Genomic DNA, 20,349 nt, shown 5'->3' with positions numbered 1-20,349 from the left:
ATTCCTTTCTTTAACATGATCATGCTATATTGTTGCTATGAAGTTTATTTTTGTATATTTGATTGGTTTGTTATTAATTTAATTCTTTAAAATAAATAAATTTTGTAATATAAAAATCAAACATATTTTTTTATTGTTTTATTCATTCTAGAGTTTTCACCAGATTGTGTGTGCCAAATATATTGATCACCCTAACAATATTATAATAACATTGGTTGATTTAAATATTATTCAAATCTAAAAGCCATGCATGTTGTCAACTCTGAGCCTTATCTTCTGTAAACATAGAAATTCTAGCATTTGGTATATCTGACCATAGTGTGTGATTGGCACCGGTGTTGAATCGTTTCACTTGGCCACAACTTTTACACGTAACTACACGATGGTGCTCTCGTTTACCTAAAAAAGTGAAACATTTACATTCACCCACTGAATAAAATTTAAATTATGGCATTGTTTAATTTATATGTACACATAGGATATTTTACCTCGTATTCTTGTAATTGCAGTAATTCCAGGAACCAGAAGAAGACTGCATTTTTTACAAATAGTTCTTTTAATTTCCGGTTCACTAAAGAAAAAAATGTATTAATATTATTAGATCTTTGTTTTTTTTGCAATGCAAATGATATGTTATCGTACATAATGCTGGACAGAAGTGAGTCCAAGATTGTTATTTTAAAGTTTTTACAGTAAAACACACACAATTACTGCAGTAATTAAACTTACATCCTAAGTACTAATCGTTGTGCTATCATTCGCATTGTGTGAATGTAGAATCGAACTAATTCCTCGTTTTCAGGGTCTTGTTTTAATGTCAGGTGAGCAGCCTGCAAAAACAAATTATTTTGCTTTTAATTTTTTTTATTCTAAAAAGACTAAATTATTATAAAATTCTGTAATTTAAAAATAAATTTCTTTACCATATTACCTAAAAGAAAATTACATAAATGATATTTTAAATCTAATAATAGGCTAATAACTTTCAGTACGAAACGACCATACATCTAAAATAAGGTACAGAGTGTGAATGAAAACCGGCTAGGCCCTATAGTAATCCTATAATTTATATCAATTGGTAAGCTAAGGCCTACTAAGCCTAGATAGGTACTTTATTTATTGTTGCGGAATACCTGATAAAGAAAGTTCATTCTTTGAAATGCATCTTTATATGGATGCTTCCGTTTCCCTTGGTACCATTTGCGAACCTTCGTCTGCTTTGCTAAAGGTGCCATTAACCGGAAAAATAGAAAAATAAACGAGTCGAGGATGAACACTTTTTTGGTCCTCACAGTAAACGGCGGTCGTCAAAATAGCAGCACACGGCGGTCGGTCGGAACTTTTGACGACAACATGGCGACTTACATGAAGTTTGTTTGCTTTCGAAGTAGACGTGCTGTTTATGGTAAGTTTTTGCAATATACAGTTAAATTATATTAAAGGAATGCAATGTTTAAAAAGAGGGATGCACGATCTGTCCTTTTTCTTTATTTAGAGCCTAAACTATATATAGGACTAGCCTAGTAGGCTAGCCTAGGCCTACTTTAGTACTAGGCCTACTAGATGGGTAGCCGATCACTCCGGCCGCGCTTCACTCCGGTCGCCCGCCCTATCAGTTTAGCGCGATGTTATGCACTCCGGCCGCTATTCAATTCGACTTCCTGTGCAAAGGGGCCGTTAGTATGGAGCGCCCATATCTACGTTTTCTATACTGTTCATTGTTATAACAAATTCTTGGTGAATTTAAATGGAACTAGGCCTAGGCCTACTAGGCCTAGGCTAGTTGAATATTTATTAGCAACAATTTTACTTTTTTCATTAACAATAACATTCAAAGAAGTTGGAACTGCTTTTTCTTTCAAACTAAACTTAACTTAATTAAATTCAATAATAAACTAATAATCAAATACCCGTCTAATTAATGCTTGAATAACAATATTTAATTTCTTTCTATGTACATTTATTTTTATAGCTTTACATTTATTAACATTAACAATTAGTTAAAACCCTTATTTTTATAACACTTTATCTTGCCAGTACCCATACTTACTAAATAGTTAATAACAATATGTAAAATATTAATTCATTTATTTCAAATAATCAATTATTATTGATGTTTGTTATAGTTAATAACAATATTTACAATATTAATTAATTTATTTCAAATAATCAAATATCCGTCTAATTAATGTTACCGGGAATTGTATCAAGAATTAATATATCATTTTTGTACAGTCCAATTTACAATGATTTTATATTTTAATTTATATATGATAAAAATAATATGACATATAGGGTACATTGCAATAAATTACATAATTAATCACATTACAATTAATATACTAGCCTATTACATTGGATAAAACACATAAATTATTTTGTTTTAGCATTAGACCTAATTTAAAACACTTGCGATGTTGTTGTGATCCTGAAAGAGAAAAAATATACTGTATGATTACAAATGTTTATTTTGATTCTCTACAAAAAACGTGTCTCGGTTGTAAAAGACTCATTGGGCGCTCCATAGCTGCGGCCGGAATGAATCGCGGCCGGATTGAAGCGCGGCTGGAGTGAAGCGCGGCCGGAGTGATCTGTATTCGATATATGATACAGTATGAGTACAGCAGCAACGAACGAGAGGTAAAAAAGTTAGACTAGCTAGGTAGGAGGCCCGGCGTCGCGGCAGAGAATGGGCAGGCCGAATACCCGGCTTATAGGTAGGGCCTAGCTAGGCTAGGCAGCAGCCTGTAGATTTCAGAATAGGATTTTTTTGTTTTATTTTAACGTTATTTCTAATAATATTAATAATTAATGAATGGTGCATGAATTATAAAAATAACAACAAAGAAATAAATCAAGAAAATACTGTTCTGTTGTCAATGCAAGAAAAGAAGGATTAGCCTAGACTGACTTTTACCTAATTAGAATCTTTTTGGGAGTGTATGTATGGTAGTCACAATTTTATTTAAGCTGATGTTCACAAAAATAATAATAATTATTATTAAGATACAGTTACAGTGTATGGTCACAGTGCATTATCTTCCTATCAATTAGTTTCGCGCTACTAACTTTATGCTTACCTTAGTGCTTACCTTAGTGAAATAAGGAGGCAAAGAGTATTTACTCGTAGAGGCTGCCTCCTCTCATAATTTTTATGTGTGTGTCATATTTTTGCTTGAAAGTGTTAAGTGTTGGGCTTTAAACAATGTTAAATGGTAATGAGTTCCATGTGTTAATGATACGTAAATCAAAGAAAGAAGCTCTACTAAAGGTATTAAACCGATGTTTACACAACTTAAAAGGATGACCTCGTGTAAAATGGCCAGCAGAATTTTGGAAAGTAAAAAAGTCGGAAAAACAAACATTGCTGCTGAACTTAATTTCTGGTGTACATATCTGTTTTTGTTGTTGTTTTTCTAGATGTTTACTGGCAGCAGATGTGTCTTCTTTCACACATTCGATGTATTGTACTTAGGAGATCTACCTCACATAATCCTGCCTTTCAATTATCATCACGTCGTCGTCCAACAGTATGCCATTTTTCAACTTCATGTTCGACTTTTAGAAAAGATTTTCGAAATGTAAGACTAACCAATGATAATTGTTATAATTGATATCAGAAAGAGAGAAACTTCCTTTTTTATGTTCTGAAGAATAGTCTAAAAAATGTGGCCTGTAATTGGAGACCATTGAGGGAGCTGATGATGATGAGGAGGAGGAGGAGGAGGGAGAAGACTGCATAATGGGTGGAAGTCTCTGATTATATTTACATTATTAGTGGGATCTCTAATAGAGTGTCTCCTGATTTGTCTTGTATTTTTCATTACAGATAACAACAAAAACAAATCAACTAGGAACAACTAAAGCATTAGTAGAAGAAACTAAAGAGTCAAGAAATAAAAAAAATTTAACTAAAGAAATAACCAAAAAGAAAAATGAATATTTATTGAAAAATGAAAATATAAAGGAAAAAAATATCTTAGAATTGAATGAAAAAAGAACATTATATAAAGTACAATTGCCTGGTCAAAGGTTAGAACCTACTGAGGACGATAACAATAAGTCAGTCAGTGAACAGTTGGTGGCGCATGTCGTTCCGTGTCCAATTGAGCCTGAAGATGGCAACAAGGATAAGACGGAGGATATTTCAGAGTGGGTTGAAAATAAAGTGCAATTTCGTGAGCTTCCATCTTTGTATATGCAACTGTCTAAGAGCAGACTAACTGGTTAGTTACCTTTCGATTATGATAATTCATAACTACTGACTGCACCACTCAACAACTTGTGAATATTGCTTGTTTCAAATTACAAGATATTTACTCTAGCACTACTATACCTTAATGAAACCATTTTGAGGATCAAAACTTGTCACTTATCAGTTTTGTAATGTGTTTTGTTTTTCATTTAGGCTTAGTTGTTCTATCTGCAATGGCTGGGTATGGGATGTCATCTGGTGACTTCATACCTACGACCTTCGCCCTTATGTCATTAGGAACCTTCCTGACGTCTTGCTCAGCTAATGCTATGAACCAGGTAAGTAATCAATGCTTTACCGTTTAATTTTTGAAGAAAAATAAAATAAAATCTATTTTGTTGTTGTTCTGAACTTGTTTCTATTGTTTTCCAAATTAGTTTTTTGAGGTACCGTTTGATTGCCAGATGTTGAGGACAAGAAATAGAGTTTTAGTCCGTGGTCTTTTAAGGTAAGATTGTTGATATCATAGGTTATTGTGGGTAACTAGGCCAATTGAAGTTTTTACAGAGTCAAAGTATTGACAGATTTATTCCTCTATTCAATTTGCCTTATTTAATGTCAGTTATTGTTAAACTTTTTTTTCACCAGAAAGAGAGTACTTATATCAGTGATTTTATCATTTTTTACAATTTACCAAAAAGCTAATCAAATTCTATTTGTATTCAATGTTTTCTATTATATGCCGTTCTAGAAAATAAATGAATTGGATTAATTTTTTTTTTAGTTCTACGCATTCTGTTGGGTTTGCAATGACAGCTGGACTGTCTGGTATTGCTATCCTAGGCCTCTTTGTTAACCCTCTGTCAGCAGCCATCGCCTTTAGCACCTGGGCTCTTTATACTATGGCGTACACACCGTTAAAGAGAATCAGCATAATCAACACCTGGGTGGGGGCAGTTGTCGGAGCACTCCCTCCACTCATTGGATGGTCAGCTTCTTCTGGATCTCTGCAAGGAGGTAAATAATTTATTAAGAATATTTTAATGCTGCTACACATCAACATCTATAAATTAGCTCATGATTACAAACTGGAAATTCTGTGCAGTCAACTCTTGCTAAGCCAGAATTTTCTTGAGGTAAAGAAAAGTTCTTAAATTCTATTTTATCATTAAAAACACCAGTTGATTGACTGATTATTTGTCTATAATTTCAATGAAAAATAGAAAACTGTAGTTTTTGTAGCTAAAATTTCTTTTTTATTTTTAAAACTGTTTACAAAAAATAAAAATAAACGTTTTTGTTTTAGGTGCATTGGTGTTAGCTGGTATATTATATGCGTGGCAATTTCCACATTTTAACGCTTTGAGTTGGAATTTAAGGAAGGACTATTCACGTGGCGGGTACCGCATGATGGCAACCACTGATCCTGGTCTCTGCCGTAGAGTAGCTCTGCGACACTGTGTTGGCATAACTGGATTGTGCACTCTTGCACCTGTCATAGGATTAACAACTTGGGCCTTTGCGTTAGACACATTACCCATAAACCTCTGGTTTACGTGGCTGGCATGGCGCTTTCATCAAAAAGCAGACTCGCACTCTGCTAAGCAACTATTCCGGTTTAGTCTACTTCATCTACCAATCATCATGCTTTTGATGATAATTAGTAAGAAAAAATTAAGTCCAGATTCTGAGAAAAACAGTTTAGCAAATTGGAGCGTTAAGAAAGAATTTTAGTGAAAAAGAAATAAAAAATAAAAGTTGGCCATTGAATATTTGAACTTATACATTACAAGACTGTGAGGCATCATGGGATAGAACTTAATGGTTGCTGTGTAAGATCAGAATACTAATTTTCCAAAATATCCTTGAGGTGGGATTAATTCGTGGAGTGCTAATTGAAATGTGAAACAGCTTTTGATAATGTCTAAATATTGTCTAAAATGGTTGAGCTAAAACAATTTGTATTTGATAAGTTTACTTTGTTAATAAAGTAGGATTGTACTTTTAATGACTACTTAATAAATACACTCCAAATACACCAATTTATTTGAAGCTATTATTTTGTCTTGTACAGTTGTATTCCAGATAGCTGTATAATCTGTTTTATAGACTGAGGCGTGCAGAAAATTTAACATTGGGAGATTAAAATAATGCAAAGATAAAAATATTATATGGAATCCAGTGGCCATATTCCCGCCATATTCACCATTTGCACCTAGGCTTGATTTATTTAGGCTTTATTATTTGTTATGAAAATTTAAAAAATTGAATACAATTTAAGGGAAATATTTATTTGAGTGATAATCTCACAAGTGTGATTTTGGTAAATATGCTCACCCAGGAAATTACATCAATATTTTTAAGCATTATTTATTTGTTATGACAAATACTTCATCAACAAATCTCAAGGTTTATTACCTTTTATGTAAGTATAACTATCTACTCTAATTGATTAGCTTGTACATATTGATTTCTTTATTTATAAGAATATTGATTTCTAAATCAACATTTTTGCAATTTATGTGGACAAAATCTGTGACTGTCAGAGCTAATTCATTCTTCTGTCACCGGTCACTGGTATAAACAATACATAAATAATGTAATATGTTACTGATAATGTTCGTGTTAAATAAATAATGTATTAATTTTATGATATTGTATTGGTCGTGTATATCGATTGTAAAGTAAGAGAGAGAATAAATTATAAATTATGAAAGAGCGCCACCTATTGGTGATTCACTGAAGAAAAATGATTTATACGCGAAAAAGATTCAATGTGTGTGAAAACGATATAATTTTCTACGGTAAAAACGTTGAAGAGAATATAATATTGGACCGAGTTTCAAAATTGTGATATTTACCTCGGTAATACTGTGAAACAGTGAGTAATTTTGATCCATAATTGATGTTGATAATATAGGAAAACCTAGGCTAGGCCTATAATAATGATAATGTACTGTATAGACTAGTAATACCTAGGGCCTAGTATAACTATAAGTAAGACTAAGAGTAGAGTAGCACATACACGTCGAGATAGACTGTCAAATAAACATTGTCAGGGACGCTGTCTGGTTGGTTACAGCTCCTCCTCTCGGGCTTTGGTGCTTGGCACTGCTTCAAGCATTGTCAGGGACGCTGTCTGGTTGGTTACAGCTCCTCCTCTCGGGCTTTGGTGCTTGGCACTGCTTCATTCAAGCATTGTCAGGGACGCTGTCTGGTTGGTTACAGCTCCTCCTCTCGGGCTTTGGTGCTTGGCACTGCTTCAAGCATTGTTTTTCACTGTGCACATTATGTTTTGTTATGAATTCGGTTTACTGAATAAAAAAAATCTTAATATGGCAATATACATTTTATTCCATCCATACATACATAGTAGGCCTAGGCCCAGGGAAAAATTTCATTTTAAAATTTTGTTTAGCAATATTGCGAATCAAACTGATTTTTTAGTCAAGAATCATAGTTTTCTATCGTATTTTTTGCTACACAATTGTAGAAATGTGTAGCAAGAAGGTTGTTTTGTATAGCTTTTTGCTATGCTACACTGGTGAAATTATTCCCTGAGGCCTAGGCCTAGGCCCTAATTATGAATTATTTACATTTCGAACTTGAATTGAACAACATTCATTGCATTTATGAAGCTTGAACCATGGAGGTATAAAATAGAAGGAGAGAGCTCGGAAGACAAGCCTTTGTACTACGTAGTCCGCCGCCTCAGCATGTTACACAATGTTACGCGTAGTGTGCCTCTCTGCGTTGTCGCTTCCTAGTCGCGTTCCGAGTCACTGCGCATGCCTCCTGATATCGGCGACGTGACGTCACATGCTTGTTTACTCTGCATGCAGAGGAGATAAAATGGCTGCTACGGCAATGATTATATTTTTAGTCTAGATTATAATAATTATGCAAGGACTACTCCGGCCCTAGCCTAAAACTATAGACCTAGTCACGGTTTTGTAATCGAATACCTCCCCCATCCATTGTCAACAAACCCGCGAAATATGCCTAATGTATTTCGTCAATATCTTTGGCCGGCAATCATCGGCAGCCCAACGACTAATGTAAGAATGTAAAGTAATAACCATGTGTTCTTCACACAAAACTACAGCTGTCTGACGACGTCTATTAATATTTTATCGAAATACATATAATTGCATAAACAGCAAGTAAATTACAATAACAACTATAATAGGAGCCTGATAAAATTTGCTTAAAATGTCATATGTAAACGTGTTTGGTATCAATATTTAGAGATTTTTTAAGCGGGAAGCAAACATTTGATTGCGCAACAATTATAACACAAACAATAGCACTGCGCATGCCAAAAGTATATGCGTTTGTTTGTGTATTTTTTAGGATCTCACCTCCTCTGTGATAGAGGGCTGACTAGAGGCGGCGGCTGACGTCGGTAACAAAGTCCGCGCAGCGCGCTGTCGGCACAAGGCTTTGGCTTTGAAAATACCATGGCGACATCCTGTTAACGCGCTACAATACATTCGAGCTCTCTCCTATTTTATACCTCCATGCTTGAACCAAAATGGTGCTATCTCTCAGACACATCCTAATTATTCTCAGAGAAAGTCTATCTACTCACTCAAAATGGTGCTATCTCTCAGTCTATCTACTCACTCAAGTCAGACCTGATTTATAAGAATTTAATTAAAATGTATGTGTAATGTGTAATTTGCTTCCACTCCAGAAAATTAGAATTGTATTATGGTTTGAGCACTATCAACCCACGAGAGGGAATCAATGTCTAATGATGGTCATGCCTTGCTTGGTCTTCCGCCGCTATGGCAGCAGACAAGCTGGAGTTGAATGCACTTCTTAAAAAAGATGTCATTGTTCCTGGTAATGCCACCAACATTCAAATCAGAAACATTTACATAAACTAGAAGTGTTACCTCTAGTTAATGTCCAAGCTGGAGAGAATCACATGACATCAGCTGACTGAATGTATCCACTAAACTTCAAGTAAAGAAGTTTACAGAACTTCATTTGGAGATGTCTACACATCTTCAATCTGGTCTGGTGAGAGTTGGAATCCAGTATGTGAGTCTCATCTTGGCCTGCTTATTCTTCCAAACTGTTTGGAGTGATACGTCCCTCTGCCATCATGCCCCAAATAACTGCAGCTGTAGCCTTACAGAAGATGAGTTGTACAACTTGTCATGTGCTGGTCTTGGTTTCACTGAGTTTCCGTTCATCTCTACTACTCTACAAATGAAAGTCAGCTCTTTGTAAGTACAGTAGTTTTAAAGAAAGATTGAAAATTTAACATCGCTTACTTTTAAAATTAAATCAATTGTACACAAAAGACTATCATTTAGATTATGAATTAACTGTTATTGCCTCCTCGACCTTAGTCTTACCAATTCTTACCAAAAAACTTTACTTAACTGTGTTCTAACCCTCATAAAATGGGCTGTATTTCTTTATAGGATTTATTTAGAATTCAAATCAAGATTTAAATGTGTTACTTTTAATTTATCATCTGGTTTGTGTCAATTCACAATATGTAATTTATTTGTATATTTCATTAAATAGATATTGTACTGTCATCTTTATATTTTATTTTTATCTAAATTAAAATACATGTTTCAAGTTGGTAGCCATGATAATTTTCAATTTCACAGGGAGATTCTTTTTTCCATACAATTTACAAGGGACAAAAATTCATAAGCATGTATCGTCACTTTTTCTGGTCTCTTGTTTAAAACGGGCACTTAAGGAAAAATGCTACAAGCTTTTAGCTTATCGTTACTTGTACTTTTTATATTATTAATTATACCATTATAAACTATTACAAAATAAATAAAATTAATCACCTTTTATGTTCCTGGACGGACTCTTACGCCCGTATTCTTAAACCGGACTTTAGTCGTAGTTTGAGCTAAAACTAAAAAAATGACATCATTTTAATTCATAAACCGAACTTCAACTAAATCACCGACTAAATCAGGCCAACCTCGACTAAATCGAGACGGATTTTGATCGATTTTTTTAGTCCTGGAGGGGGCAGGCTAAATGGTCGACTAAATGGTTTTTAGACGATGTTTATAAAAAACGTAACAGTCATTGAGTTGAATGAAATATCTATATTTATATTAGCTTAATTAAATATACATTGGTATAAGTTATAATAATGAAAATCATCTTTATTTACAACCGTATACAAACTACATTATTTTCTTCGCGCAAGTCCGACTTGAACTACGTCACGCCATAGCGACAATGGGAGATGCGGCAATTCACCACGCGATGGATTGTTTAGGGGGCCTAGCGCTTTCTTGTCACGCTAGGAAGTGCGTGGTTCGTCGCGATCATACTTTGTTGGAGGCCTAGAAAATATGAAAGTTACCGTACCGCCATGGTTCCTAAATATATTTTGAAGATTTTGTTTGTTGTTAATCAAAAGTACTTCACTGTTAAATTAATATTGATCTTGTTCTAATAATTAACGATTACAATTATTTTTCATGTATATAGTCCTGATGCGTAAAAAGTTTTGTAAGAAAATGGAAAGTGATATCAATGAGCAAAATTTCGTCTGCTCGTCAAATACTCTCTTGCCATTGGCCAATGTTTAGCCTTTGTTACCCAGACGTGTGCAACTCGACTAAAAGCTCGACTTCATTAAGTCGAACTGCAAACTTCGACTACTTCGTTTTTTAATCGAATTTGAAGTAATAGCTCGAACTACGACTTTTTCAAGTCGAACTTTGAACTACGACTAAAGTCCGGTTTAAGAAAACGGGCGCAGATCATCTGATGATTTTTTACTCTCTGTTCCACGCATAGCCACTAAAACCTTTGGTCATAGATCGTTTTCTTTTGCTGCACCCACACTCTGGAATTCACTCCCCCCCACAAATTAAACACTGCTCTTCTGTTGCCTTATTTAAAAAATTGCTCAAAACTCATTTTTTCGACCACTAACATGCCCAGCGCCTTTGATTTTGTACCTCAGTCTTTGAATTGACGCTTTATAAATATTGATATAATAATAATAATAAAACAAATTAATTAATTTTTCAATGAGATTGAGAACAATTTATAATGAATGAAAACTTGAGAAGTGAAGCAAAATGAAAAGTACACTAAGAAAACATCAAAACTTGAGAAGTAAAGCAAAATGAAAAGTACACCATGAAAACATCAAAGGAGATTTTCTTTTATGAATACAAATTAAGTTGAAAGAAGTAGATAGGAAATCACTTATTTTAACACTATTATTTATTGTTATTAAATAAATTGATTTAAATGTCTTGAACAGGTTTATAACACCTTGTTGGAATTAACCACTTGGAAATTTGATATTGATTTTCATTCAGTGTTTAAAACCAATATTAACTCTTCACATTTGTTTGTTTACATTTAAGTTGGAACACAATTAAGTGCGTTCTAACTATAGTTGAGTCCATTCTGTATAGTTTGTCAGAATGCATTCATATTCAATGTGATGTTAGCTTAACCCTAAAAGGTGGTCTGGTTTTAACTGACTGACGTTGCTAAAGTCATTCCCATTGGAATTTGAGCACGCTATCCTTTAAGTTAATACAGTGCAGTTAAGACATTTCCATTTCAAATATTAGAACTAATAAGTATTTATTAGTACTAATACAGTATTTATAGTACTAATACACTTAGTACATACAGTATTTATTAGTAATAATACACTATTAGTACTAATACAGTATTTATAGTACTAATACACTATTTATTTTGAAATTGGAATTATTAGTACTAATACACTATTAGTACATATACAGTATTTATAAGTACTAATACAGTATTTATTAGTAATAATACACTATTACTGTAGTACTAATACAGTATTTATAGTACTAATAATACATTATTTATTTTGAATTTGAAATTGGAATTATTAGTACTAATACACTATTAGTACTGTACATATACAGTATTTATAAGTACTAATACAGTATTTATTAGTAATAATACACTATTAGTACTAATATAGTATTTTATAGTACTAATAATACACTATTTATTTTGAATTTGAATTTGGAATTATTAGTACTAATACACTATTAGTACATATACAGTATTTATCTATATATAAATTTACGTAAGGGCAAAATTCGGTAAATCTCGGTTTATTTCTAGAATTTCTACTCGATGGTATATAAAGTTGGTTCGTACTTTCGGTACTGATTTTAACCATCTGATGTAACCCTGTTTAATAATTGAATTGAGTTAGGTAATTAGTTATTGACGATTAAAACGAATTTAGGTTCAACGATTTGCCCCAAATAGGGGTGTTTTCCGATCGTGGTATACACTGTCTAATGGATGTCCATCTTGAAAAATACCCGCCACAAAAATACGAGGAGGCTTCGCATTTTCCTATCTCCTCCTACGATAATTGTTTTTAATAGCTGAAAACTGGTTGAACAGCTAGAGTACAGCATCATAATGTTGAAGACAGGCCGATTTTCTTAAAAAAAATACTATTTTGATAGATTTAATATACGATTATACTAATGTATTGATTTGCGATGAATGGAACATTCCAATCTCTGTTTCACAAGTGTCTATTCCCTCAGGCGTCGTAAAGGCAAGTACAGCACTGTATACTCGAAATTCGATCCATTTTTGTTTTCAATCTGTGCTGCAGAGGTTGGATATAATTTTTTTTTAAACGGATAATGAGCTAGCGTTTTCACTCGCCGTATATTATGTACAAATCTTTATTATTGCAGTTAAACCACCCACATCATCACCTTTCCCTCACTGGCATGAGTAGCGTTGTAAAACCAGTAGAGAATAGGCCTACGGTACATCACATGCCCTAAACGCAGAACAACTTTGGTGGGTAGGGTAGGAACCAACTTAAGTATAAATTGGCTCTAAGAAACAATTGAAAACCATTAGGCCTACTAATTAAGTTGAGTTAGATAATTTAATATTTATTGACGATTAAATCGAATTTATGATTTTCCCCGAATAGAGGTGGTTTTCACAAATTGTTTTACATTATATTATAAACATATACACGTCGTAGTGATGTATCGTTACATGTGCTGTACTATTTCAATCGACTAGGACGGTGATAGTTTCAACAAAGTATTACATCGCAATGTTTTACTGTGTTTAGTGGTATACTATTTGTAAAACATGAAAGCAATTAATATTTCGTTACTAAATGGATAAAGAATATATTTTAACATTGTTCCTCTTTGCACCCATCCTCTTCCCCATCCCTCAACCCTAATGTTACATACAAAACACAAATTAAGTTTGTTTAAATTTGACTTAAACAATTGGTCTTATTTTGTGACAAGTTTCTCTTTCGGAAGTAATAGGGTGCTAATTTTAGTTGAGTACATAAATCACAGTGTCTATTTATTCGTTCCTGTACACGACATGTATTGTCCTGCGGTACGTACATTTGAAATCGCCAGTTTTTTAACGCTGAAATTATTATGTATTCGAGAACCAACTGTGGGCACGACCTAGATGGCTCGCTTCACTCGCGTACCATCTAGTAAGTACTAATACAGTATTTATTAGTAATAATACACTATTAGTACATACAGTATACAGTATTTATAGTACTAATACACTATTTATTTTGAATTTAAAATTGGAATTATTAGTACTAATACACTATTAGTACATATACAGTATTTATAAGTACTAATACAGTATTTATTAGTAATAATATACTATTAGTACATATACAGTTATTTAATAGTACTAATACAGTATTTATTAGTAATAATACACTATTAGTACTTATACAGTATTTATTAGTAATAATACACTATTAGTACTTATACAGTATTTATTAGTAATAATACACTATTAGTACTTATACAGTATTTATTAGTAATAATACACTATTAGTACTTATACAGTATTTATTAGTAATAATACACTATTAGTACTTATACAGTATTTATTAGTAATAATACACTATTAGTACATACAGTATTTATTAGTAATAATACACTATTAGTTCTAATACAGTATTTATTAGTAATAATACACTATTAGTACTTATACAGTATTTATTAGTAATAATACACTATTAGTACATACAGTATTTATTAGTAATAATACACTATTAGTACTAATACAGTATTTATTAGTAATAATACACTATTAGTACATACAGTATTTATTAGAAATAATACACTATTAGTACATACAGTATTTATTAGTAATAATACACTATTAGTACATACAGTATTTATTAGAAATAATACACTATTAGTACATACAGTATTTATTAGTAATAATACACTATTAGTACATACAGTATTTATTAGTAATAATACTGTACATTTACTAGTACTATAAAAACAGTATTTATTAATAGTTAATACAGTATTTTAAACCAAATTGTTTTTGTGAAAGTATTTTACACCAGTACTAACATTAGTATTATGGATGACTAGTTTTGCAAAATTGTGATTTATTTTGAAATTGGAATTATTAAAGCATAACTACAATACAGTACCTGTTGTACTGTACAATAGTAACTGTTAAGAGTGAACAATTTCAACAGGGAAGAGATCTTCTTACTAGGTTCTCTATGTGTTTGAATTTAAATAATATCAAGTGAATGCTATAGTTGTAAGAGATCAACCAACATCTTCTAGACAAGAGAGATCTTCTTAAATTAAATTGTGTGAAGAATCTTTCTGTTACTTCAAATTAAGTTTGTTTATATTAAAAAATAAAATTTAAAATGATTGTTGACATAATCTACTACTGTAGGCATTGACAATTTTATGGAATTCCTGACCACGAAGCGTTGTTAATGGTTGTTTGTAAGAGGGCTTAGGAATGTGATTTGTCAGTTTGTGTTTTGTCTACACAAATATTGCCAAGATGCCTGTTTCTATTGCATTACATGAATGTTGAAGTGGTGTTATCATTTGCATCAAAGAAAGATGTGTACTTAATATGATGTACACATGTATGTCTATTTGCTCATCCTTGGATGACTTGCACCAAATAATCAATTGACATTTTGGTTATCCTTAGCCCACCCGGCTTTTAAATGCAAAAAAATAGGACATCAAATAAAATTCAGCACTTCATATAACTACTTTAAGGCCCTGCATCTTCCCCCCCCCCCTCCCCACCTGGAGAAATCCTGGATCCGCCACTGATCCATGGCAATTTAATATGCATAATTTAATAAATGAAAAAAAAAATTAATGCTTATAACTTGATAATAATTTTTTTTAAATATAATATAATATAAATAAATATGAGTTTTCACTGATAGGCACTGTCACTTCAATTGCTAATTTTACCTTTATTAGGCTTAAATTTGCCAAAATGTTTAGTCTGGTATTTTGAAGAAACACTTCATTATCCAGATACATAGGCAAAAGATACAATAAAAACATTTATATTTTTTACGATTTATTTAAAAAGTGTGTTTACTAAAAATGTTTGTGCTTTGCCAGACTTGTCTATTGACCTGAAAGAGCTGATGTCAACTAAGCCAAATTCTATGTCAATTTTTAATTCAGTTATTTCACACTGCCAAACAAATCTGGAGACACTCCAAACAGGGAGGAGGTATAAAATAATTTATTATTTATTTATTTTAGACCTCCCTGCTCAAAAGTTTGCATCAGTCATCAACACTGGTGTTTTGTTTGCTGTAAATTAATTTAAATCAAGTGTCAAAATCTGTGTTATCATAAAACAACATCAATATAAGCTTTTTTTGTTAAAAAACTAATGGTAATGCAGGACTGATTTGGATGGGATCTCTCTAGTGTTTCTAGTAGATAACGTAACAATAACATGGTGTTTCTTATGATTTTAATCACACTCAGTGTTTAGTGTAAAAGTGGTACAAACACTTAGTATTTGAGAGTTTAGAAGAGATTTTTATGATAGAAGTATTTCAAACTTTGCTTTTTCCTTAAAAAATGTTTTGTTTCAATTTGTTTTCAGAAATTTAAGCAATAATTATATTACCAATCTACCTACAGACTGTCTTTCAAATTTTACTTCTTTAAAATCTTTGTGAGTATCATTTAATTCATTTTATGCAATTAAAAAGTGAGGAGAACTGAGCAGGGACTCTCTAGTTTGTATATTACCTATGGTATACAGTGAGAATAGGGCAGGGACTATCTTGTTTGTATAATACCTCTATGGTATACAGTGAGAATAAGGCAGGGACTATCTTGTTTGAATAATACCTCTATGGTAAACAGTGAGAATAGGGCAGGGACTATCTAGTTTGTATAATACCTCTATGGTATACAGTGAGAATAGGGCAGGGACTATCTTGTTTGAATAATACCTCTATGGTATACAGTGAGAATAGGGCAGGGACTATCTTGTTTGTATAATACCTCTATGGTATACAGTGAGAATAGGGCAGGGACTATCTAGTTGGTATAATACCTCTATGGTATACAGTGAGAATAGGGCAGGGACTATCTAGTTGGTATAATACCTCTATGGTATACAGTGAGAATAGGGCAGGGACTATCTTGTTTGTATAATACCTCTGTGGTATACAGTGAGAATAGGGCAGGGACTATCTAGTTGGTATAATACCTCTATGGTATACAGTGAGAATAGGGCAGGGACTATCTTGTTTGTATAATACCTCTATGGTATACAGTGAGAATAGGGCAGGGACTATCTTGTTTGTATAATACCTCTATGGTATACAGTGAGAATAGGGCAGGGACTCTCTAGTTTGTATAATACCTCTATGGTATACAGTGAGAATAGGGCAGGGACTATCTAGTTGGTATAATACCTCTATGGTATACAGTGAGAATAGGGCAGGGACTATCTAGTTTGTATAATACCTCTATGGTATACAGTGAGAATAGGGCAGGGACTATCTTGTTTGTATAATACCTCTATGGTATACAGTGAGAATAGGGCAGGGACTCTCTAGTTTGTATAATACCTCTATGGTATACAGTGAGAATAGGGCAGGGACTATCTAGTTGGTATAATACCTCTATGGTATACAGTGAGAATAGGGCAGGGACTCTCTAGTTTGTATAATACCTCTATGGTATACAGTGAGAATAGGGCAGGGACTATCTTGTTTGTATAATACCTCTATGGTATACAGTGAGAATAGGGCAGGGACTCTCTTGTTTGTATAATACCTCTATGGTATACAGTGAGAATAGGGCAGGGACTATCTAGTTTGTATAATACCTCTATGGTATACAGTGAGAATAGGGCAGGGACTCTCTAGTTTGTATAATACCTCTATGGTATACAGTGAGAATAGGGCAGGGACTATCTTGTTTGTATAATACCTCTATGGTATACAGTGAGAATAGGGCAGGGACTATCTAGTTTGTATAATACCTCTATGGTATACAGTGAGAATAGGGCAGGGACTCTCTAGTTTGTATAATACCTCTATGGTATACAGTGAGAATAGGGCAGGGACAATCTTGTTTGTATAATACCTCTATGGTATACAGTGAGAATAGGGCAGGGACTATCTAGTTTGTATAATACCTCTATGGTATACAGTGAGAATAGGGCAGGGACTATCTAGTTTGTATAATACCTCTATGGTATACAGTGAGAATAGGGCAGGGACTATCTAGTTTGTATAATACCTCTATGGTATACAGTGAGAATAGGGCAGGGACTATCTTGTTTGTATAATACCTCTATGGTATACAGTGAGAATAGGGCAGGGACTATCTAGTTTGTATAATACCTCTATGGTATACAGTGAGAATAGGGCAGGGACTATCTAGTTTGTATAATACCTCTATGGTATACAGTGAGAATAGGGCAGGGACTATCTAGTTTGTATAATACCTCTATGGTATACAGTGAGAATAGGGCAGGGACTATCTTGTTTGTATAATACCTCTAGACCATCTAGATACCTAATGTAGCTGACACCAAAATCAACATACTGTACTGTAGCTGCTGTTTCTATATCTGTACACTGGCCAAGTTTGATGTGTTTTTTCCATCATTAAAGGACGCTGTCCAGCAATAAATGGGTTTGCAATGCTGATTTGATCTGGCTTCAAGATTGGCTGATAGACCAAAAGCAAAACAACAATATTACAATTGACTATGAAGGTATCACTTGTGAAAAACCAGAACACTTGAAAAACCAACTACTAATATACGTTGATTTTGGTGAGTAAAATCTGTTTTCTATTTTTTTAAATTTTGTTTTAATTAAACATTCCTGAATTCTGATTGGGTGTGCATTTTTTAGATGGAAATATGAATTTGTAATGCGCCAATTCCAGCAGTAAGTGATCAAAGACATAAATGAGCATACACTTATAAATGAGCATACACTTATGAATGAGCGTACACTTATAAATGAGCATACACTTATAAATGAGCGTACACTTATAAATGAGCATACACTTATAAATGAACGTACACTTATAAATGAGCATACACTTATAAATGAGCATACACTTATAAATGAGCGTACACTTATAAATGAGCATACACTTATAAATGAGCGTACACTTATAAATGAGCGTACACTTATAAATGAGCATACACTTATAAATGAGCGTACACTTATAAATGAGCATACACTTATAAATGAGCGTACACTTATAAATGAGCATACACTTATAAATGAGCGTACACTTATAAATGAGCATACACTTATAAATGAGCGTACACTTATAAATGAGCATACACTTTAAATGAGCATACACTTATAAATGAGCGTACACTTATAAATGAGCATACACTTTTAAATGAGCGTACACTTATAAATGAGCATACACTTATCGTATGTAGTTAACTTTTTATACATGTTTGCTTTTACAGTTAAAAACTTGATGAGTTGTGTTCTATTGAATGACCAATCAAAAACAGTCTTGTATAACCTTTGGGACAATGATAATGGTTATGACACAGAACGGTGTGCAAACTTCTGCCATGATGAGAGCTATGTGTATGCTGCCCTCTATGGAACCACCACTTGTATCTGCGGTAGCATTGATGGCACTATAAGTGACACTGATTGTACCGATGCATGTACTAACCTGGATAGTACATGCAAGATGACTATAGTAGAGGGCGCTTTTTCCATTTATAACGTAACACTTGAGGTGAACAAGTATAATAATATCCATGAAGTGGTTGATGTAACTGCATTTATATTTATCACAATGTCAACAAGCTTATTTTGGGAAATGGGCGATGGGCAAGTGTTCACTGGCCCATCTCAAATTTCTTACAAGTACGGGCTACCGGGGAAATATACAATCAAGGCGATGATGAACATAGAGGGGGTAAATACAACCAGTATGGTTGAAGTGCAACTACTGCTTCCAGCCAATGGCTACCTCACATGTCCAGTTGTGATGTCCACTGCAGACCAGTTGGTGGAATTGACCATCACCAAAGGGAATGAAGTTGAAACCAAGTGGACTCCGGCAGATTATTCAGAAACAGGTGATGATTCAATTTTTCTTTACAAATAATGTATTCATGAACTATCATAAACAAAGTCATTAACAATTGTGATTACAGAGTACTGTATCAAAATTAATGTTAATTTTTATATACAAATGAAAATAAGTGGAAGTAATTTCCCACTGATGCATGAATGAATTTTTTTTTATCAACCAATTGTTATTAAATAAATTGATTTAAATGTCTTGAACAGGTTTATAACACCTTGTTGGAATTAACCACTTGGAAATTTGATATTGATATTGATCAAACCAATTAAATTAAAAAAAAAAAAGACCTTTGATGATAAAAAAGTTTTAGTTATTTTAGTAATTACATACCAGATGAACAAGTACAGTACAATCAAGCACTGAATGTATTCATAATGCCCACACTATGCTTGCTAAGAAACCAAAACAAACACTGGTGTGCCATCTCCACTGTTTGATCACTCCTCAAAATACACAGATATAAACATTGTGAAATTTGTAAAGCTCTGTCTACACTATCAAACTAGTTTGATTAAAAAAAAAGAGTGATGTGCCCAAATATGGTAGTGATTTGCACAAATATGGGGGTGATATGCACAAATATGGTGGTGATATGCACAATTATGGGGGTGATATGCACAAATATGGCAGTGATATATGCTCAAATATGGTAGTGATATGACATCATGTCCATACTGTATATGTGCACTTCACATTTTTTTGTCAGTTTGA

General features: G+C 33.1%; 3 protein-coding genes across 3 annotated transcripts; 2 read left to right on the top strand and 1 right to left on the bottom strand.

Annotated features, from left to right (window-relative positions):
• Positions 1-28: 28 nt before the first annotated feature.
• LOC140052585 (ribonuclease P protein subunit p21-like) lies at positions 29-1,308 on the bottom strand. The gene is made up of 4 exons (XM_072098201.1): positions 1,134-1,308; positions 730-830; positions 489-571; positions 29-399 (listed from the first exon to the last, which is right to left on the bottom strand). Exons 1-4 carry the CDS (start codon positions 1,233-1,235, stop codon positions 257-259), a joined length of 429 nt encoding a protein of 142 aa, XP_071954302.1. The 5' UTR covers positions 1,236-1,308; the 3' UTR covers positions 29-256.
• LOC140052345 (protoheme IX farnesyltransferase, mitochondrial-like) lies at positions 1,302-6,528 on the top strand. The gene is made up of 7 exons (XM_072097873.1): positions 1,302-1,405; positions 3,421-3,581; positions 3,830-4,226; positions 4,409-4,533; positions 4,633-4,703; positions 4,980-5,212; positions 5,502-6,528. The coding sequence occupies exons 1-7, from the start codon at positions 1,354-1,356 to the stop codon at positions 5,927-5,929; spliced, it is 1,467 nt and encodes a 488-aa protein (XP_071953974.1). The 5' UTR covers positions 1,302-1,353; the 3' UTR covers positions 5,930-6,528.
• A 443-nt stretch (positions 6,529-6,971) lies between these two features.
• LOC140051032 (polycystin-1-like) lies at positions 6,972-19,321 on the top strand. Its single transcript, XM_072096104.1, has 6 exons — positions 6,972-7,076; positions 8,892-9,432; positions 16,142-16,213; positions 18,174-18,337; positions 18,998-19,242; positions 19,310-19,321. The coding sequence occupies exons 2-6, from the start codon at positions 9,197-9,199 to the stop codon at positions 19,319-19,321; spliced, it is 729 nt and encodes a 242-aa protein (XP_071952205.1). The 5' UTR covers positions 6,972-7,076; positions 8,892-9,196.
• The last annotated feature ends 1,028 nt before the right edge of the window (positions 19,322-20,349 follow it).

The sequence above is a fragment of the Antedon mediterranea genome, chromosome 1, assembly GCF_964355755.1.
Source record: "Antedon mediterranea chromosome 1, ecAntMedi1.1, whole genome shotgun sequence".
Lineage (NCBI taxonomy): Eukaryota > Metazoa > Echinodermata > Crinoidea > Comatulida > Antedonidae > Antedon > Antedon mediterranea.
Note: the sequence above shows the minus strand (reverse complement) of the source record. Positions and strands in the feature narration are given on the sequence as shown.